Source organism: Zerene cesonia, chromosome 20, assembly GCF_012273895.1.
Source record: "Zerene cesonia ecotype Mississippi chromosome 20, Zerene_cesonia_1.1, whole genome shotgun sequence".
Taxonomy (NCBI): Eukaryota; Metazoa; Arthropoda; class Insecta; order Lepidoptera; family Pieridae; genus Zerene; species Zerene cesonia.
In genome coordinates this window covers 4,215,616-4,236,048 of record NC_052121.1, presented here as the reverse complement: position 1 = coordinate 4,236,048, position 20,433 = coordinate 4,215,616, and the positions used below count along the sequence as shown (strand labels likewise).

At 32.1% G+C, this 20,433-nt stretch overlaps 2 protein-coding genes across 3 annotated transcripts; one reads left to right on the top strand and one right to left on the bottom strand.

Moving 5' to 3' along the window:
* The first annotated feature begins 507 nt into the window (after window positions 1-507).
* On the top strand, window positions 508-8,790 carry LOC119835240 (macrophage mannose receptor 1-like). Of its 2 annotated transcripts, XM_038359954.1 has the most exons (6): window positions 508-727; window positions 972-1,235; window positions 2,255-2,449; window positions 3,235-3,477; window positions 3,963-4,143; window positions 8,644-8,790. In XM_038359954.1, the coding sequence occupies exons 1-6, from the start codon at window positions 673-675 to the stop codon at window positions 8,648-8,650; spliced, it is 945 nt and encodes a 314-aa protein (XP_038215882.1). In that variant the 5' UTR covers window positions 508-672; the 3' UTR covers window positions 8,651-8,790. The 2 variants fall into 2 exon arrangements, with proteins under 2 accessions (XP_038215882.1, XP_038215881.1); XM_038359953.1 differs by lacking the exon at window positions 8,644-8,790 and having other exon boundaries at window positions 509-727; window positions 3,963-4,218.
* LOC119835239 (putative fatty acyl-CoA reductase CG5065) lies at window positions 5,839-19,939 on the bottom strand. Its single transcript, XM_038359952.1, has 9 exons — window positions 19,803-19,939; window positions 14,978-15,181; window positions 14,296-14,418; window positions 12,573-12,758; window positions 11,899-12,094; window positions 10,151-10,349; window positions 9,074-9,313; window positions 7,938-8,195; window positions 5,839-6,578 (listed from the first exon to the last, which is right to left on the bottom strand). The coding sequence occupies exons 2-9, from the start codon at window positions 15,167-15,169 to the stop codon at window positions 6,419-6,421; spliced, it is 1,554 nt and encodes a 517-aa protein (XP_038215880.1). The 5' UTR covers window positions 15,170-15,181; window positions 19,803-19,939; the 3' UTR covers window positions 5,839-6,418.
* Window positions 19,940-20,433: the final 494 nt, after the last annotated feature.

The following is a 20,433-nucleotide window of genomic DNA, read 5'->3' as shown; positions in this document are numbered from 1 at the left end:
GTTAAAATGAAAACTTGCTATTATCAAAACGTGAGAGGTATCAACACAATTGTTTTTTACAAAGTTAGATAATTTCTTGGTCTTAAACTCATTGAGTTACAAAATAACTTTTATGAATCGTCACTGGGCAGATTCTTAAGAATTAGAATTTTACTCATATTTCATTAAAACATATTTTATTTCCATAAATCATGAAATAGGTACTTACAAGTAATCATAAGATGAATAACGCTTTAAATTCATCACAATAATATTTATTTACAAAATAAATATTATTGCAACGGCGTCCAGTGATCAATACTATAATATTTAAACCAATAAATATATAAATAAAAATGCCATTAAAAGAAATAAATACAAAATGAGAGACCACTGAATACCAATGACCTCAGGGAAGTACCTTAATGACCAAAGCTAACAAGTTCTTAAGTGTATCAATGAAGTAGTTGAGTGTCAAGAAAACTTAATACTAAAAGTTGTATTTTAAAGCTTGATAATACACCTAGTATTTTATATTTTCCTGTTCTTCGTCCTAGTAAAAACGTTGAAGATACCTACTGCTTCGTATAATACTTAATAAATTATATCACAACCTCATTCGCATGGATGATACACTATTGCTCATTCGTAAGTGATGGTTTCGCCGAGATAGACGTGCTGTGATTAAATAACATGTTTCATATAAAGTGTGCCTTTGTGTTATTATGTGTCCATATTATAGTTTCGTGTAAGTATTTTGTGTTAAATGAAATCATATAGAAAGGTGCTTATGACGTTGAAACTATCTGCGATACGTGTTGTTGTGCTTGAAATTATTTAATAAAACCAGTATTGAACAGAAAATAAGAATAATAAATGTTTACGATGATACAGAATGATGAGATAATATTAAAATAATATACTGTGCTAAATTAATATATGGTATTTACGCATAATTCTGGTTGAGTTTGAGTTTTGTGTTTGCTTTTTAGCTGGGCAACCTCGAATGAAGTTCTTTCGCAAGGACTACCATTTTATAGAGACGACGGGCAGTTTTTATAAAATTCAAACAATACACAAAAATTGGGAACAAGCGAAAGAAAAATGTGAAATGGAGGGGGCCACACTATTTTACCCTGATGATGATGATGAAGCTGAAGCAGTTATGTCGTTTTGGAATGAAACGCAACCATTTTCGTGGGTGTTTATTGGTGTCTCCGCTTTAAATGTGCCCGAAGTATTTGAAACTGTGGATGGTGAGGATTATCTGACTACCATTTTTTTACAACCTGAAATATACATTTCCGATAGTTTTCTTCTTGGCAGACTCTATAATCATGATTCAATATATAATAACCCGGGATTCTCACTAGTGCACAAACAGTCGCACAATGTGCAATTTCACCGAATTGTGAAAAACATTTGCAAATGTCGGCGGCCTACGCATACGAAGACTGGCATAAAAAGTTTTACACTGAGTTTATGTGAATAGAATAGAATATATTTATGAGGGAAAGATTTAGATTCATTAAATTCAGGTCTTTCTGTATTAACGCTTATCTGCGTACTATCATTACTAATAACTAATTTATATAGCTAAACGGACACTTGCTTCCTTAAAAAAAGGAATACAAACTCACAGTTATCATTTAGTTATATTAATTTGAAACTCGCAAGATTCCTTAAATACATAAATGCTTTGCAACTCGTTTGAAAGGTCAAGGGAATAAGTTTATGTTTAGAATTTTATTAATTGTTATAACGATTATTTATCATCGAAATACTGAGGCCGTTGATAATTGGATAGCTTCTTTTTGCTTGCATTACCATAGGGTTACGCTCAAAGCGTTACATTTATGAATAATCAAGATAACGAAACAAAACCAAAACAACAGGCTACAGTTATAAATATTAGTTTTAAAAATAAAAAGACTACGTGCAGGTTGACCATCCGTTACTGGCTGCAAGGGGTATAAATGTATTAAATAAATTATATTTCTAAATGTTTACTACCTCTTGGCATAAGACTCAATACCGATTGGGACCTCAATAAAACGCAGGCCAGAACGATAGACTTATCTATATTTATATTATAAAGCTGAAGAGTTTGTTTATTTGTTTGAAGACACTAATCTGAGGAACTACTGGTCCGATTTGAAAAATTCTTTCAGTGTTAGTTAGCAGATTTATTGAGGAAGACTATATGTGAACTACGGCGAGGCCGGGGCGAACCGCTAGTAACAGACATAGAAGAAATTTACATTCTGTCCAACAGGTATTCCTATAGGTGAAGTGTATGACAGATGGGGACCAGGAGAGCCCAACAATGCTGGTGGCAAAGAGAGCTGTGTTATATTACGTCGGGACGGTACTCTTAACGACGATCAGTGTGGTAAAGCCTACCCATATATTTGCAAGAAGACTTTAGGGTCTCTCGAATGGAACAACGTGTGTGACATACCCGATACGAGTGAGTTTTGCTACCAACTTTTAAGTATAACTACCAACGCTGTAAACGACTTTAGAAATTTTAAGCATTTAATTTAATTAATTTATTAATATCTGGAAATACTTATATGCTATTTCCAGATATATGAGTTACCTATTTCAATGGCCTAAATCTTTTCTGTGTACATAAAGTAAGAGTCAATTACGTGTTCATACATGTCATTAAGTCCCTTTATGTGTACTTATCTCTAATTCAGACGACGCATTCAAGACGCAAAAAATATTTAACTGGGAAACCTTTAACATCTCCGGTATTTAATTTAATGTAATTTTTTCTAATATCATGTAACTTAATTTATAAAAATATGTCCTTTAATTTTAACAGAATTATACCATAAAATATCCAGTAAATATGTTTGCGTTAAAAATTCTTTGAGCATTAGAAAGCTTCTCTAAATGACATAGACTATGTACTTCGGACGAAGCCGAGTCGAAAAGCTAGTAATATATATAAATACGGCAGTCCGAAAGAAGTTCTTCAAAGCGACTACCTAAGCTTTTTCATGATTTACCAAACGTATTAAATGTGTATCTAATCTATGAACCATTTATTCAAAGCTTCATGATCAAAATCCAATATGTTTTGTCTTCAGACATAAATTGTTGAAAAATCATTAATCATCTAAAACAAATCTATATCACCTTTACAACCTTACGCAATTCGGTAAAATACAAGATTAAAAGATATAATATGGCGTTATAATTACTATTAATTATAATTATGTCTATGTATAAAATTATTTCCAGAATATGAATACAGTGAAAAGCTGGGCAGATGTTATAAATTTCATTCGACTCCTATGAACTGGACAGCGGCGTATACCGTTTGCAGTGCAGAACAGTCATATTTAGCCATCATAGATAGTCAACAAGAAGCTGATCATCTAGTAAACTTAACAAATAATGCTAATAAAGATGTAGGCGGTAACTTCCTGAGGGGCGCCGTACATTTAGGTTTTGTTCAAAGAAATGAATGGCGATCAATAAAAGGTAACCAGTCTTTAGTTGTATCTACAGATATTTAAATAACTCGTATAAGATAATACATAATATTTGGGAAAATTGTTAAATTCATTGAATTTGCAATTCAATCAAAAATTGCAGGTCACGCACGCCACGACTTAATTCTTCTCTTTTAATCTCGCCTTTATCATAAAAAATATAATACTATTCCTTATTAGATATTAAATATATAACACTATTCCTTATTAGATAATAAGGAATAGTATTATATTTTTTTATTTGGTAGATACCTACAATTTATTTTGTTATACCGACCTATAATGCTATAGAAAAATAAGCCAAGAATAAGCGTAGATTTTATACTCATTTTTGTTACATCGCGGTAAATTATAATTCCCAAGAAAATTGAGCAAAAATATTGCAGTCGGAAAAACCACTTGCATCCATGTTAATGTAATAATATACCAGTTTCAATGTTAGTCATCACGCAAAGAATGAAATCTGTGTTTCAGGCATGCCATTAAAATCTCTGGGATATACCAGATGGGGAAACGGACAACCAGACGGCGGTGAGAAAGAAAAATGTGGATCAATGTTCTACAATGGCAAACTCAATGACATAAGTTGTAGCCAAAAATGCTTCTTTATTTGCGAGCATGAAATATCATTTCTCGAATCTGCGATCAATCCGAGGTTTGGAGATTATAGTAATATAGACTAGCTTATTTATTTCTAATTTCAATACTCAATAAAATATTTTTGTGTTCATACCATTGTTCGTTATTTTGTGTATCGCTACATATAACGCTACATATAAAACATTTATATACCTGTAATTTTTATGGATATATTTTATATTCTGTAATTATATATACTATAACAATTTTGACTCCACATAAAGTATATATTTTCTAACGTTTAAATTACATTATAATAAAATATCAAGTATCTAGATTTATAAGTTATTCTAATCTCAAAACTATGATACAGAATTTTCAGTTATTATATATAACATAAGGTATTCTTTTATTTTAGTGTGATATTTTATATCATGGGGTTTTAGAAATTAATTGAATTATTAACTTTTTATTAATTGGTGACTGTCACATACAACTGAACCTAATTAACATGTGATGATTAGATTTTTAGTACTTTGGATGCGACATAATTAGTATCATACACTTTCTGTATTTTTTTTTTAAACTGCAGTGGATCAGATAAGGACAGACTGCTGCAGTGTTTATGACAGTGGTCCTCAATCTTATCTCGTCTGACACACCCTTTCATAAACTTAATTATCAATATCATAAGTTTTCAGCACCCTCCTTCGCTCTGCTCCTCTCCTCCCCCGTTTATTAACTATTTTATTTGATATTTCGAGAAATAAATCTGCATAATATTATATTCGATTCATTATTTCTCATGAATTGTGTATTTTTAAGTTGTGTCTGTCTACTACTATAATTTAAAATTGCCATATATTAATAGACAAGTTTTAATTTAATTTTAAAAGTTAATGAAATTAAAACTTAGTCCCAACCGCCGCCCCCATTACCCACTTCAACGGCCCCCATTTTTTCTAGTTCTTGCACCCTCTAGGCCTTCATCGCCCACAAGGGGGCGATTTAGTTTGAGTTTGAGTTTACTGTTTCTCAACGGAATTTTCAGTGATTACGTAAAATGTACGTACACTGATTACGTAAAAATACTTATAGAATCCCCGTGTGTACACCCCTAACCCCAAACTAGCCACCCGTCCTCCACTTTTGCAACCCGCACACACTTACGTTTAAGATTACGATTTAATTTTACCCATTAACAAAGCAGTATATGTCGGCTGAGCGAAATACATGTAATAAACAAAAAAAAACAAAAAATAATAATAGTAATTAATTATAATTTTAAGAAAAAATCAAATAAGAAAATTTGAACGTTTTATTGTTTAAGTATTACTTCCGTATTCAACATCTACATAACTATAACATCCATTGGGCATAGTACAGTATCGGCGGGACACCCTGTATATTTAAGGGATTGGGAATAGCTTCACTTACACAATGTCTTTGATTTGAAGATTTAATATTTTGTGAAGAAAACAAAAATTAACGATAATATAATATGTTGAATAAAATCAGAGCGATGAGGGTAATGACTTTCATACAAGTCATTGGCTACTCACAACTAATTATTTATTTTTTATCTCTTTTATATGACGAAAGAGAAAACAATATTGAAAAAGCTGTTAATGGCGAAAGATAGACAAATTAAACTGATTATTTACAAAATAATTGTTCCTGCGCTAGAACAAATTAAATTAAGCGTAACAATTTGTTTATTTACATAAAAATACGCAATATTTTTAGGCTAAGGTTAATAAAACACAAGTGAAAACAAATTCATCATTTATATATTATATTTATTCTACTTCGCGTATACAATATCTATGCGTATAAAATAACTATATAGAGTTTAAATGATAACCTTTGCTGCTATTACGATACAGTGCAAAGTGAACATTAATCATATAATAAAAACAGTCTTAAATTAATAATCTTATTTGTTAATTTATTTAAAGCTTCCTTAGACACCATTTAGACCGTAATATGAAATATTCTCATAAGAGATCTGACACAACCGCCCACCTTTATAATTAATTTTTAAAATACATTTTTTAAAACATTTCCAAACTTATAGCTTTATACATAATAATAATTCTTCTAATTATATACCTTCTATTAATCAACATTTAAAGGTAAAAACTGTCTCTCTTTCTCTTAATTAACTGTTTTTTTAGAACAGCCAGAGAACACGAAAATAATTTCAATATAACGAAAATTACATTAAAAACAATAAGTCGATTATTAAAGCCTTTTTCTTAAAACATAGATGGATGTATGGTTATAAAATTGCGATTTCTTCGCAATGAAAATCTATATGCATAATTCATTTTATCATAGTATGGTACCAATTACTGCTGACCAAAAACTGCCTTACCAACTAACGGCAGATATTTAACAAACGGACCTCCATAGGACAATAATACTCGGAGTGGTTCGAATAACAGAACTAGCCAATACAATATAAGCAGATAGAAAAATGCCGAAACAATCAGGTCCAACACAAATAATCTGAAAAAAACATGTTACAATTATTTATATACAATATTTATGATAATTAGTGCAAAAGATGATTTAAAATTATCTAATTATTTGATGCTATATAAAACGATGACAACAATTACTTATCAAAAGCGAAAATAATCACGCAAATCATTACGGGTTTATCCAGTCAAAATAAAAAAAACATAAACAAACAACAGAATAGTTGCATTCAGAACCTCCTTCGTTTTTGCGAACGTCAGTTAAAAGTATCACTTTGCGATATGATGTATCTGGCCTAGGTTTGAATCACACTAACATGATAAATGTGAAAGTTTATTTGTTTGGATGTTTGTCCGTAAATCAAGCTGAAACTACTGAACGAATTTTGAAGAAATATGGTATACAAACTGGGTATAAGCTGACCTGGGTGATAGGATACTACTTATAACGATTAAATGCTTCTTCGGGATAAAACAGGAATCTTGATATCCGGGCGGAGCCGGGACGAGCGTCTATAATAGTAATCTTATATTTTTCATGAAGTTCGACCTAGTGACACCTTTCGGGGTTTTGCGATATTCCTCATAGATTTCGTTTTCTCTTACCACGCCAAATTAAAAATTCACTCTGTATATTAACTCGCATTCTTGTATCGAAAAAAAATGCATGCTTCATAGAATTACATATTAAAGTATGAACAAAATTATCTAGTTTGCGGTATAGGGTCTATTTTTTAGTATGTAGAAGAACGTAGATCATGCCCAGTTTATAGACGAAAATTAATATATTATTGGCGTCCTATTAAAAAAAAATAAAAAATTATAGGTCCATTGATCCAAAATTTTCTCAGTCAATTAAGACATGCAACTTTGCTTCATAATTCATATTACACCTGTCCCGAGGTTAACTCATAGAAAATAGTAAGCCCTCTGCTAATGCTATCGTATTTCTAACAGATTTCTTATTAAATTGAACTAAATCCTGCTTTATTATAATCGAGATTTTCGAAAAACGACGACTATTAATAAATGTACATTTATTTATGTATTTATAATCATTATCCACATGACGTATACAACCATGGTAATATCACGTTTTTATTGTTAAGCGACAAAAAGCATAAATAAATAAGCACAAAAAATATAAATCATATTCACAGCCAACATTTCCAGCCAAGATAAAACAAACGTAAGAAGTAATACCCGTGAAATCGAAAGACAATTAACGTCGTCCATACATTGCATAATAGGTAATAGACATATTGAGGTAAAGCTATATGAAATGGAAACAAATCATAAAAATGTGTAAAAATGTTCTCATAACCAGTTAATTAAAGTAAGAGTTAATTAAAAATTCCCATACAGTATCATTCATTTAAGTACTTACATATTATTCTGCAACCGGGCTTTCGGCAGATTTTCCAATTTTTCCCTGAGACAAAACAACTTTCCTCCAATCATACAGCTTTCAATATAAGGTTCTATTTTTATAATCGTAAGGTCCATCGGAAATGTGTTGAGATCTATTGAGTTTAATTTCTTCGGCAGTTCCTTGAAATTATTTGTATCGAACCACCATTCCCGGGTCGTAAAGTATTGCAGTACTTCTAAACCGACTGAAATTCGATTCTGAATTCGCACCATGCTAAAACAATAAGAAATAACTCAAATATCACGCATCAAGTTTAATTTTCTTAAAACGTTATAGTATATAACTAATAATAATGAGGAAAATAGCTTAATAAACTCAGAATCAATATATCCATCGCATTTTTATAAAATTATACTAAGAATTAAATATAGCATGTATTCAATAACGTTTTTACGCGTCAGGTCACGCTTTTTTAGTTATTTGCATGAGATTTGTTTTGCGTAAGTAGGTACATTATCATTTATGATGTTAGCTGTAAAACGTGTTATTTTTGATCAAGTATACCACATTGTATCTTTGACGTTTGAGTTTGGATAAGTTGTAGTCTAAATAAAGGTTTTTTAAATGCCGAATGTTTTTTCATTTGGGAAATTGTTAATTTTTTTATATACTTATGCTTTTTTTTCGATACGTAAAAGTAACGCGTTTTATTTTGTTTTAGGAAGTGATGGCGGCCATTAGACAAATCGATGAAATAATATATCGTCTTATAAATCGGGAACTAATGTTTGCCCGAATGTGATATCAAGGTTCCATATCATTAAACATATCCAAATAAATACTTTAAGATAAAACTATTTTCTATTGTAATAAACTGTTGAAGTGTGATCTCGTTTTTAATTCGAATATTTTTTGCGATAAGTTGATTCAAACAATCATTATAATTTTAGAATGCAATTGAATTCCATAATTGAGATACGTTTAGCAATATTCAAATATTTATTGCCGAAAAAGCTCAGAGTTATCAAATGAAAGAAAACTTTACGGCTCATCTAACTAATGCATTTCACATCAATGAATCTAACAACCAAACCGTATGTTAAGTCTAAAAAGTATTCTCTAGATAGATGCAATATAAAGACCATACTTACAAACGTTTCTGTCCAAATAGAAGCATGAGGAAATCGATCAAATACGCCGGCAATATATGGTAGAATAGCACACACAACTCATGCACATACTTATTATGCCGTATGTTCCCATTGGGGTACCACAGCGGCCCTTCAAAGGGATACCTGCGAACTGTCGCTTTACCGACATCTAACACTTCTTTCCACGTATCGTTTCTATCGTCGCCTGACGTTAAATTGAAGACAGGAATTTCTTCTGATCTGGAATTAAAAATTAAGTTATTTTAAGTCCTGAAAATGACGATAGTCTAAAATTATACATATTGTTTATTATAATACCTATAGAAACGAAAAATACACGACAAAAAATTGATATAGCCATTTATTTGTTATGGTATGTTATTCATGAATATAAGTTTTTTTTTCATACACAACCATGAGTAAGCCAACTGGTTTTTAAATCAGACATCTTGATACCAACAGAAGAAACAATCAGATGATCAATTAAACTTTATTCTCAGTAAATTATTTTTGGTCGATTTTCCTTATGCGAACACGTAAGATTAAATGATTTAAGCGATTATTCACCATACTTATATACTATTTTAAGATCTCTTTTTTAAGTTTGCATGCGTTCTAATACGAATATGGATGTATTAGTATTGCTTTAAAACGCCAAAATAACCTCTTAAATAGCCAAATCATTTTAAAAATTATTATGATTTGGTTAGTAAATTGATTACTCATGATTGGTTATTTTATGAGGGTTCAGGCCATAATCCTACTCACTGACCAAGTGCAGGTTGACAGATGCCACATATGGTCGAACTTCTTGGACATGCTTCCCTCACGATGTTTTCCTTCACTGTTTCGAGCAGTGGTGATATTAACTACATGCGCAGATATATTGAAAAATCAGTTTATTTTCTGCGCGCTCAAACCCCCAACCCTGGTCTCGAACCCCCGATTCTTTAATTTTAAGTCCGATGTCCCCACCACTACGCCACCACTGTTCTACAGAGATATGTATAATCATATTTAACTCCTCCATTGCTGACTAGTTACTTTCCAGTGACTTATTAACTCTCCTCTTCTTACCTTTCAACCTTCGTGTTCAAATAGTATGGGATGACGACAAGGGCGTTGATAGCAATGTCAACCGGTATGACTTCCGCGTGGTAATGCCCATAGCAATGCATGGAACGGATGACCCCTTTCCCGGCGCCTATCATGAGGCCAATAGGACCGTTGAGGTTATCTACCCAGCCTGGCACGGGCTCCTGATGAGATGGTGTCACTGAAATTCGTTATATATTTCAATTAGCCGATAGAATGCATCTTTAATTGTTAATAATTGACTAGAAATATGAGATAATCGTTTGGAATATATAAAAATGCATTGTCCATTATAACTCTTAACAGTCTGATTTTAAATTAAAAAAAAAATCTAGATTATCTGTATTACACAATGATTTTTAATAGGCGTCAAGTTAAATTACCAAGCAAATATACAGACCACCAAATAAAATTTTTGTACCCATATTCTCATAAGTCTCTTTGTTTATTTTTCAATGCTACCTATTTATGAAGCATTGAAAAAAACAATATCTATATATATCATCATATTTCTTTACTAAACTATCATATAGATAGACTGAATAAAGTAAAATCAGTTTTCAGTATAAAAAATAGCGATATTTTGATAAGCGATTGCAATAATACATAGTTTGAAATTCTTTGCCAACTTAACTTTTTTAAATCATGTTTACGACTGGTCGTCGTCACAGAGATAATTTTACAAGTAAATGACTTGTGCACTTATACGTTTACTTTAGACTGGCACGGATATACAGGTTTGTTATGTCACGCCGTTTTTTAGAATCTAATCCTAAAATGACATACCATGCATTACCAACGTAGGAGACACAGAAATAACTACATATTTACACGGAATCATAAAATTCTTTCGAGAACAATTGTTTTATATCTCAGGTTTGATTTATTCCTAATGATAAAGATGTGAATAGAAATAAAACGTATTTTCTAAATCCACATTTTAAAGGTCAAAGCCATAAACTCTGACACAATGCGTGAGCAAAAACAATAGTTAATTGTCGTGTTACAATGATCAATTATTCATAACCGAAGCGAAAAATATTGTTACGTTGTTAATTTAGACATTGGCAGCGTATATGCTGTAAAATTGTAAACGCGGTTACATTATAATGTATTATTTAATGCGATTGCAAACTTTCGAAAAGTTGTGATCCGTAACATCCTGCTTACAATTTAAAGTATTAAATATATTCTAGTAAGTAACAATAGCGATTTATAATTAAACTTATCTGTATTTTAAATTTTTTATTTATTTGAACCAATAGTTTACAACTGTTTATTTAGATTTCAACAAAATAATACAATTAATATAAGAGAGCAATAAAATATGCACATGTAACAATATTTTGAAATAGTTCAAAGTAGAAATGTCTTATAGTGAAAATGATCAAACTGGTACGATCTACAACTTAACCTATTCACGCAAAATAACTAGTTACTCAATCATTGATACTGACTAAATATTTAAAATTCGTTACAAAAACACGCATAAACCAACAATCCAACAACCCTATTTTTCAGCCGACTTCAAGAAAAGGAGGAGGTTCTCAATTGACAATTCAAGCTTGCATTGTTTTTTTTATTTGTTACCTCAGAAATTTTGGTTGAAACGATTTTGATGATTCCTTTTTATTTGCGAGTTAATGCCTCCCATTTGGTCTAGGTCTAACAATTTAGAGGGCGGTTTAGTTTTTTTAAATATATAATTATTATCGTTAAAAAATACCCACCTATACTCGGACGTACAACAACTGCGGGTAGGTCAGGGTATGACTCCCTCACCAGGGCTTCTGCCAACCGTTTGGAGTAAGTATAAGAATTGGGGTGTTTCTGCATCAGCGAGGGAGCCAGTAAGTTCAGCTGATCGTCGGTCAGCCAGCTAGCCGCTTGTAATACTGCATGCGGATCAGCTGGAGGGTCATGGACCTAGAAATAAATAACTTATATGTTAAGAGTCAACCACTTAATCAGTATTTGTTACACGCTTTGTGTTCCTGACCTTCACTTTGCTGATTTAAAGTATTCAAAACTTTAACAAGAAAAAATAATTAACAATATTATTATTCATTGCTGTATTATTACAATTCCTAGATTTACAGACAATTTTGCTAGCAATTGATCATTGTTAAACGTGTTACTGTTTGGTTTTCTCACCATTGTGACTTTTTTGTTATATAGAACACCCATTTATTATACCCTCCCTATTGTACAAAACCTGTTGTACCAAATTTTCCACGACATATCTGACAAACAAAACGACCTTTTTTTGTCGTATAGCTCTTGAGTAAATTCATTGTATTTAAATCATAATTGTGTTTTTTTGAACAAATTTCATTAAATGCAGCTAACAACTTAAGTCACAGGTAAACACATAATAAGTTTCATGTTATATAGCGTTCCATACCCTTTCAGCCATTCTTTCGTAATCAGGATAACAGAACGCAGTAGACAGATGCACGAAGGAGACCAAGTTCTTAATCTTTTTGGCCACGTCTAACACGCGCTGGGTCCCTCGCGTGTTCATTTCCAAGCCCTCTTTGAGAGGTGCTTCGAGACGCAGGGTTGCGGCGAAGTGGAACACTATTGATACCTGAAATAAAATATTGGTCTTATTGAATAAATAAACTGGTATTGAGCTTCCTGAATTGCTTTAGTTATATTTATTGCAAGGAATGTATCGAATTTGTCTTCTATGAGCGACGCTCGACACAAACTTTTTTTATGTGAGAGACAGCAAAGGATTTGCTGGGTCGCCTGATGGTAAGCGACCAGCACCGCCCATAAACACCTATGCAAATGTATTGCAAACTTTACTGGATAAGGGATAAGTAAAATATTGATGCAGGGAATAAGGGAAAGGACTAGAAGAGGTAGGGAAAAGAATATGTACCTCCGGCTCCTCCACTCACCGAACGAAACACTACTATTTTACGCCGATCTTTTGTTGGGGTGTGGTACAGTCCCCAGTGCGAGCTTGCCCAATTCGTGCCGAAGCGTGCTCGACTCCCGCCCTAAAACCTACTCTACTAACTACTAACTTGGGGCCAGTAGCAATACCAGGGCGAAAAAATGCAGAGAAATAATATTGGTCTCGTTTATTCCACAAGAAATGTAATTTAGCAAGATCCAATCCTAAAATCCTGCCTCGGCCTCGGAGGACTCGTTCGTTAAGTCAGTCAAATAAAATGATTCAGCGTGATAATAGCTATTTGTTTGTTAGTAATAAAAAAAAATTACACGCTACGTGATTGACAAAGAAGTAGCCAATAAATTAGGATTATATAAAGCATCAAAAGTGTTGCGTACAATTCAGTAATAAAGTTTCTATGGAATAGGAAGATAAGAATGAAGTTCTCGCTTATTGCAAATAAAACAACTTTATCTGATAATGCCAGCTTATAGACAAAGAACTAGTTTATCGTAGTTTTATACGGGTGAATGAAATTAATGTATTCTACGTGATATAAACAGAACATTACATAAAATCTATTCATTAGCTCATAAAATGTTAAATATGCATGCAATAGCATATATAATTATTTAACCAACATAGCCGAGAGAACTCATAACAAAACCAAACATTGGGGCAATAAGATCAATTTATATTGTATTTGCTTTACAATACCGTACATCAAATGCAGTATACACATTCAATTTATATATTACTTTAATGCCTCTTTCACTATTGTGCTCCACCAAGGATTTCAAACAACTTTCACTTATTACTTCCACGCATTTCTAAACTACCTCTATTTACTTACGTGTCTAAACCATAGATACGATTTGTTAACCGTAAGCTTTTTTTTAACAAATATAAAATTTCTATAAAAATTTACATTATGAAGTGAACTTACCGTTAGACTTATATTTATCCAATTTTTTAAAATGAACATCTCATGAACAACTATTACATAAAAAAAATATTGTATTAATCTATTTATACGTTACAATAACGTTGCTATAAATAGTAAACGAATAATTTTGGCAATAAAAGGTTAAAATTTAACTTTATAATTTTATTTGTGAAATAAAATATCCTAAGACCTATCCTCGTAAAGAGCCATACATACATATAAATGAAAACAAAACATTTTATTATAAACTAGATATAAAAAATAACAGATTACCTCGTCGTATATTTGCTGCAATCTCTCGTTATCAATACCAAGGTTATCATTTAACAAATCTCCCGTAACTGGTATTAATTTCTTCATTGCGTGTGGTTTTTCTTCCCTTATTCTCGAAAACAGCTGAAAAACAACAATTATTTATAAATAATACTATCTACCCATCTATTATAAAATTCTATATGTTGGTAATGTATGGGTGACCGGTGAAGTCATAAAACCGTTTGGTATTTTATAATGATTTATTTGTATGTAAGATTAAAAGCAAGTTTATCGTGGAATAAGCAGTATAACTTCTTCAATAATTACTGAGTTATGTAGTATCTCTTTCTTAATTGACATCGATATTTTATTGTTAGCTTTATAACTATTGTATAAGCGCTGTGTGACGGTAAACTTATTACAGGCAATAGTAATCTGTGACATAGGCCACTGATCGAATTCAAACGAATCTCACGTCTCCTGTGAAATGGACGCAAAAAGTTCTGTCTAACGAACATTTAGTTTGATCATACATTTTTTTATTTAAGCATGCAAATCATTCGTGTTAGCTGGTATGGTAATTTGGCTTAAATGGCTAAATAATACATTATTGACAGTCACCAACACGTGATAGCCGAATCGAAACAGGCCGTCAAATTCCACTAATGCCAATTTATTCATTTCTCACGATAATACTTACAGGCAATTTCCACATGTCTTCAATGCGCGATTCAGGTGATTTCCCTCGCTTCGGCCTTACCAAAGCGAAGATACAACCTATATCGGGGACACTGTATAGAAGTTTCTCTATCAGTACTTTCCCCATGAGGCCTGATGACCCCGTCACCAGGATCTTTCGACCTCTATACCACTCGTTTACTTCTGACGTCATTTTGTTCTGTGTCTGTAACGGAAATAAAAATCAATGTTAAATAAAGGAATCTAATCCTTTGAACTTTTATGCACACACTATATGGTCCTTAAGTAAGACAATAATATTTTTTCTTTTAATAATAAGATACATAATTAAAAGACATTTTAACGGATTTTAAACGCGATTTGGTCTGATGGTATGTACTGTAATGTACTAGGTGTCGTTGTACTATAAGATGCATGTTAGCTTTCGAAACATTAGGTTAAATAATTTAATGAATAAATAAATCGCGTTTTAAATCCGTTTAAAAGTCTTACTTCCCAAATGTGTGTGTAATGTGTACTCGCGTAAAATCGTTTGATTTGCATTATTTTTCTATGAATTAGAGAGCTGATAAACGTTTTTTTTTGTAATTACATAATTACAGACATAAGTATCTGGTACAAAAAAACCCATACTCAAGTCCAATGTTCACGTTATATTTATCGATATAAATATCAACATTTATTCTTACAATGCCTCTTTAAACCTCTAGCTTTAAAACTTTATCTTTAACAATGCGATCCAGTCTGAATCGTAGGATATCTTATATCTTAGAACTAAATGATAAACACCAATAGTTAGAAAAGCAAAGTATCAAACATAAAAAATACGTAACAATTGAATCTGAATCCACTCTCTCTGGCATCTCGGCATTGTCTGGTGTCTCAGTGAATTATTGTAATTTCAAAACTGTCTTGACTCTTGCATTTTTATCCGTACAGATCAAGCTACTGGTTACAAAATAATTTTTTATCTGATTCATTTCATGTTCAAATTGCACACACATTTATTATGATTAGTCATGTTTTATTTTTGTGGTACTTTCGCATTAAAAACTATATAGTTTTTAGATACTATGTGTCATCGCTTGTTCTTTTCCCGCCTTATTTAACGCCCATTGCCCACTTTAGAACTAAAAAGAAAACAAGTATAAAGTATAAAATATATTGGACATAAATTTTAAATCATTGGTAAATTACACATATGATAATTTACGTGCACTAATAAGGAACATAAAACTTTTTCTTCGAGAATTTTTAATTGTTTTCAAGGAGATAAGTCCATCGTGGTACGGTAAATCAATTAATGTTCAAAATGCGTTGTGGCGTATCTTAATTCCCACAACGCATTACGAACCTTTTTATTATAACCACAAAACGAATTACGCGTTATCTGCCTTTCACTATGACCACAACGCATTGTGATTTTAGTCAAGGATCCTCAAGGAAAATAAATGAGCGCACACTGAGCCTATTCTCTGTTAAATAATAAAAATCTACAAAATACATTTAAAAATCGGTCTAGGTATAACGGGCAGAGACATCGATGATCATACTGTATAAGAAAATATACCTATAGAACGCAAAACCTCCTCTTGAAGTCGGTTTAAAATCTAATTTAATCATCTTTTAAATGATATTTACACCTCATTGTGGAGAAGTGCGAATTTAATTACAAATAACGTTAAAACAAGTGTAACAATTACACCGATAAGTACATTTGTACTTTGTAGTGGTTTGTTTGCTCAATTTTGTTTAGTGGCCTGTAGTTGGCGATATTTCATAATACGGTTTAGCGTGACGCAAGCCATTCTGTGGATCCGCTGCAAAAATGTAAACGGCGAACGAAATTGGATACTCACTGCAATATTTTGTATTGATATTGAATGAAACTATACTTAAACTCGGTATGTCTATACCAAGCACATATGCAGGATTATGATTAAGTAGGTAGCGCAAATCTTACTAATATTATAAATGCGAAAGTTTGTAAGAATGTGTGTGTGTTTGTTGCTCTTTCACGCAAAAACTTCTAAACCGATCGCAATGAAATTTGGTACGTAGACAGCTGGATAACTGGAATAACATACAGGCAACTTTTTATCCCGATATTCCTACGGGATACGAACGAAAAAAGAGCAACGATGCTGAAAAGCTTAGATTTGGGTTAATTTTGCAGTTAAACAGTAATTAGCTATGATAGGATTAAGCAGAATCATAGCATAAGTTAAAACATGTTTTTTTTTGGATTTGATGTTAAATACTGGAGAAGTTATTTTAAATTCCAAAATCTCAATCAAATGTGTCCTCCTTCCAAAACCCTGACCTCTCACCTAAGTTTTCAATAGTTATTAGAAGCCTCCACATAAAACTAAGCAGCTAGTAAATTTATAGCATGTCAGTTTATGTTGCTGAAAATTATCATTGCAACACCGATAATAAAGTAACTTAATAAAGAAAGAGCAAAAGGAATAAATCAAATTTTAATCAGAACATACGGGAGCCATTTTCTGTCAATTAAAGAAAAATAAAAAATTCTAAACGTTAAGTCCTGTGTCTCCTAGTGGGGTATGGGGCAGATGATATACATCTGTTTTAACAAAAAATTCTACGGTAGATAAAAAAATACAGTATAATTGATCTCCTCTTTTTAAGAAGTCGGTTGAAAATGTAAAAAAGTCGTGAGAAGCGTTTATTATGCTTTGTTTCGAATATCGACACAATACCAATTTGATTTAAAGCTTAATTATTATCTTGCTCTTGGACTTTGGAAGACTTAACAATAACAAAGTACCTATTGTTAATTGTAATTTGTACCCAAGTATTTATTTTGGCTTCTGAGAAATAGATACGTATAAAGATTGTACAAATTACATACATATTTTTATTTCTATTTTTCAATAGAAAAATATTTTGAATCTCATCTCTCGATCAATTTTTTTCCAGTTTCAAAATTGTTCAACTATTAATGTAAATATTAAATACTAGTGGTCCGCCCCGGCTTCGCCTGTGGCACATATATAGCCTATAGCCTTCCTCGATGAATGGGCTATCTAACACAATTTTTTTTTGCAAATTGGACCAATAATTCCTGAGATTAGCGCGTTCAAGCAAACAAACTCTTCAGCCTTATAATGTTAAGTATAGATTAGAAAACTCTCATCTAAACGCCATGGCTTGTATAGCTATATTAATGGCGTTCCACATAGAACAGGTAATTCTGACAGTTACGTAAATAGTTGTGTTTCGTCACTAGAGAAATATTGTCGACTTGTGAATTACGAGGTAGCCAGTTAGTTCTCTCTATTATGTTGAATGATCACTCAAAAACACATGCAATTGAGGCCTTATAGTAATTAAACATGACTTCTGTATATTTATACAGAGCTGCATACATTTATAATAATAGTAACAATTGTTGATAAAATTGGTTCCACCTTGATTTTATATTTAATTGAATTACGATTTTGAATTGACCTCGATCTTGAATTCTCACTTTGCAACCAATTCTAGTTGGATAGGCAGATACAATGGTGATCCTGGTGTGTTCGATTGGAGATCCTGGGATCCCTGCTATTATGCTTTGAGTTTGGCCACCGAGGAGGTTTTAATGGGTAGAAATCCCACATGTTCTACTTTTCCCCCAAAGCGTATTTTGAAGACTTCCTCCTCTTTAAAAAAAAGAAAGGCAGATACTATGGTAGTGGAAGTCGATAGAGATTTATTTCTTTTTTAACCACAGCGCGATACTGCGCAAAAGGCAGTTACAAAAGTATCAATTCAGTGTTCAATCGAATCAAAATCGTTTAAATCTCGAAACTGCCGGGGTTAACCCCCCAAAACCGAATGGATAAAAGAATTTAAAATACCTGACGTCTATTTAGAGATAAATTTTAACCAAAACATGGAATAAAAAAAATGACATTCTCAGCAAAGCTGGTGGGTGCCATAGCCGCCTATGAGTATTTGGAGAGACGTTATTTGCAGCAGGCTTATATTCCTACATAGGATTCCCGTCTTTATAACATGAGGGAAAAAGAAATGCTTGATGGGGGAATTAAGAAGAGCAGACTGATCATAAAAAGAATACGGGCCTCCGACGCTAAAAAATGAAAAAATGCCTTTAAAATATGTGACACAGTATTTCAAATTATGTTAAGATTCAACAAACCAAAGCTATTACATGAATCTGGATTAGATTCCACATTGACATGGGCGAAGGTCTGATTAGGACATATCATTCGACTACTTAGGTTACTGCGGCATTTGCGGAAGATGATTAAATTTCTTAAGGCCAACAATTAAAATTTTAGTATACAATAAATTCTGATCAAATTTAATTATTTTTATTATGTTTAAAATATTATTTTGTTACGGCATTTTGCAGCAGTCTTTAAATCAATACAAATTTCTTAACATACTTATTTATACGACGGGGAATTAAAACTTCAATCAAATAGTTATTGCGGTGCGTATTTTCTATTTAGTTCAATTTAACAGTTAGCATATAACATGTTATGAAACAAGATGTTTGTGGTTTTACCGCAAACGGGAAACGAGCAAGTAATTTTCTTATACCATCGTAATCACGCAAACTATAAATCGAGAAACCGCAGTAAAATTATAAAGTAAATTAAATACAAATTCAAAGCAAAATATAAATATATTACCATCTAAGAATACGTTTTACAAATTAATATAAAATGTTTTCACTTGTTTAAAACAATACATTTCTGACATGATCAGCATGCAAGTGTTAACCTGACGTTGTCTTAGAGATGTTCTAATTTATCTTGACAATGAAATCATAAACGAAAGTGAAAACTCACCAATCAGGTGTGATGGTCTAGCAGAGCGCGACGGTAAAGCCGTGCGATGCGCGTGCGCCGGGCAACTGGCTTACAGCGCTTGCTACACCTGGGCTTGCAAGTCGGCGGTGGAAGTCACGTAAAAGGCTCACTTAGTTTAGATTTGCTCCGACAATTTAGAATTGTTCCATAATGTCGCTAAACTTTACGTTATTTGACGACAATCGAGTTTTGGTAGAATGAATTCATGAGAAACTCTGATATATTTAATCTGATACATCTAAATGTAACTTTCCATTTATGATCAGATGTACGTATACATTAAACGTACAATACGTCAAAACTTTCCTACTTAGATCCTGGCTTCTGATTTAAATTAGAAACTCTATTGCTTACAGTAAATGTAAGATAACATATATACAGCTAAAACATAAAAATGATTTTATATACTAGCTCGTAATAAACACTCCTAGTAACACAGAATCATAGAATCATCATAGATAGGCTATGCATGAAGTTTCTGCTTTCGAGAGCGCAAATTCTCCACAGTTATGCCTATGATAAATATTTCCTGTTATGAATATTTCATTATAAATTTTATAATTAAGAAGTTACATAGCTTGTTTGTGAATATGTTTTCTCACAAAAAAGG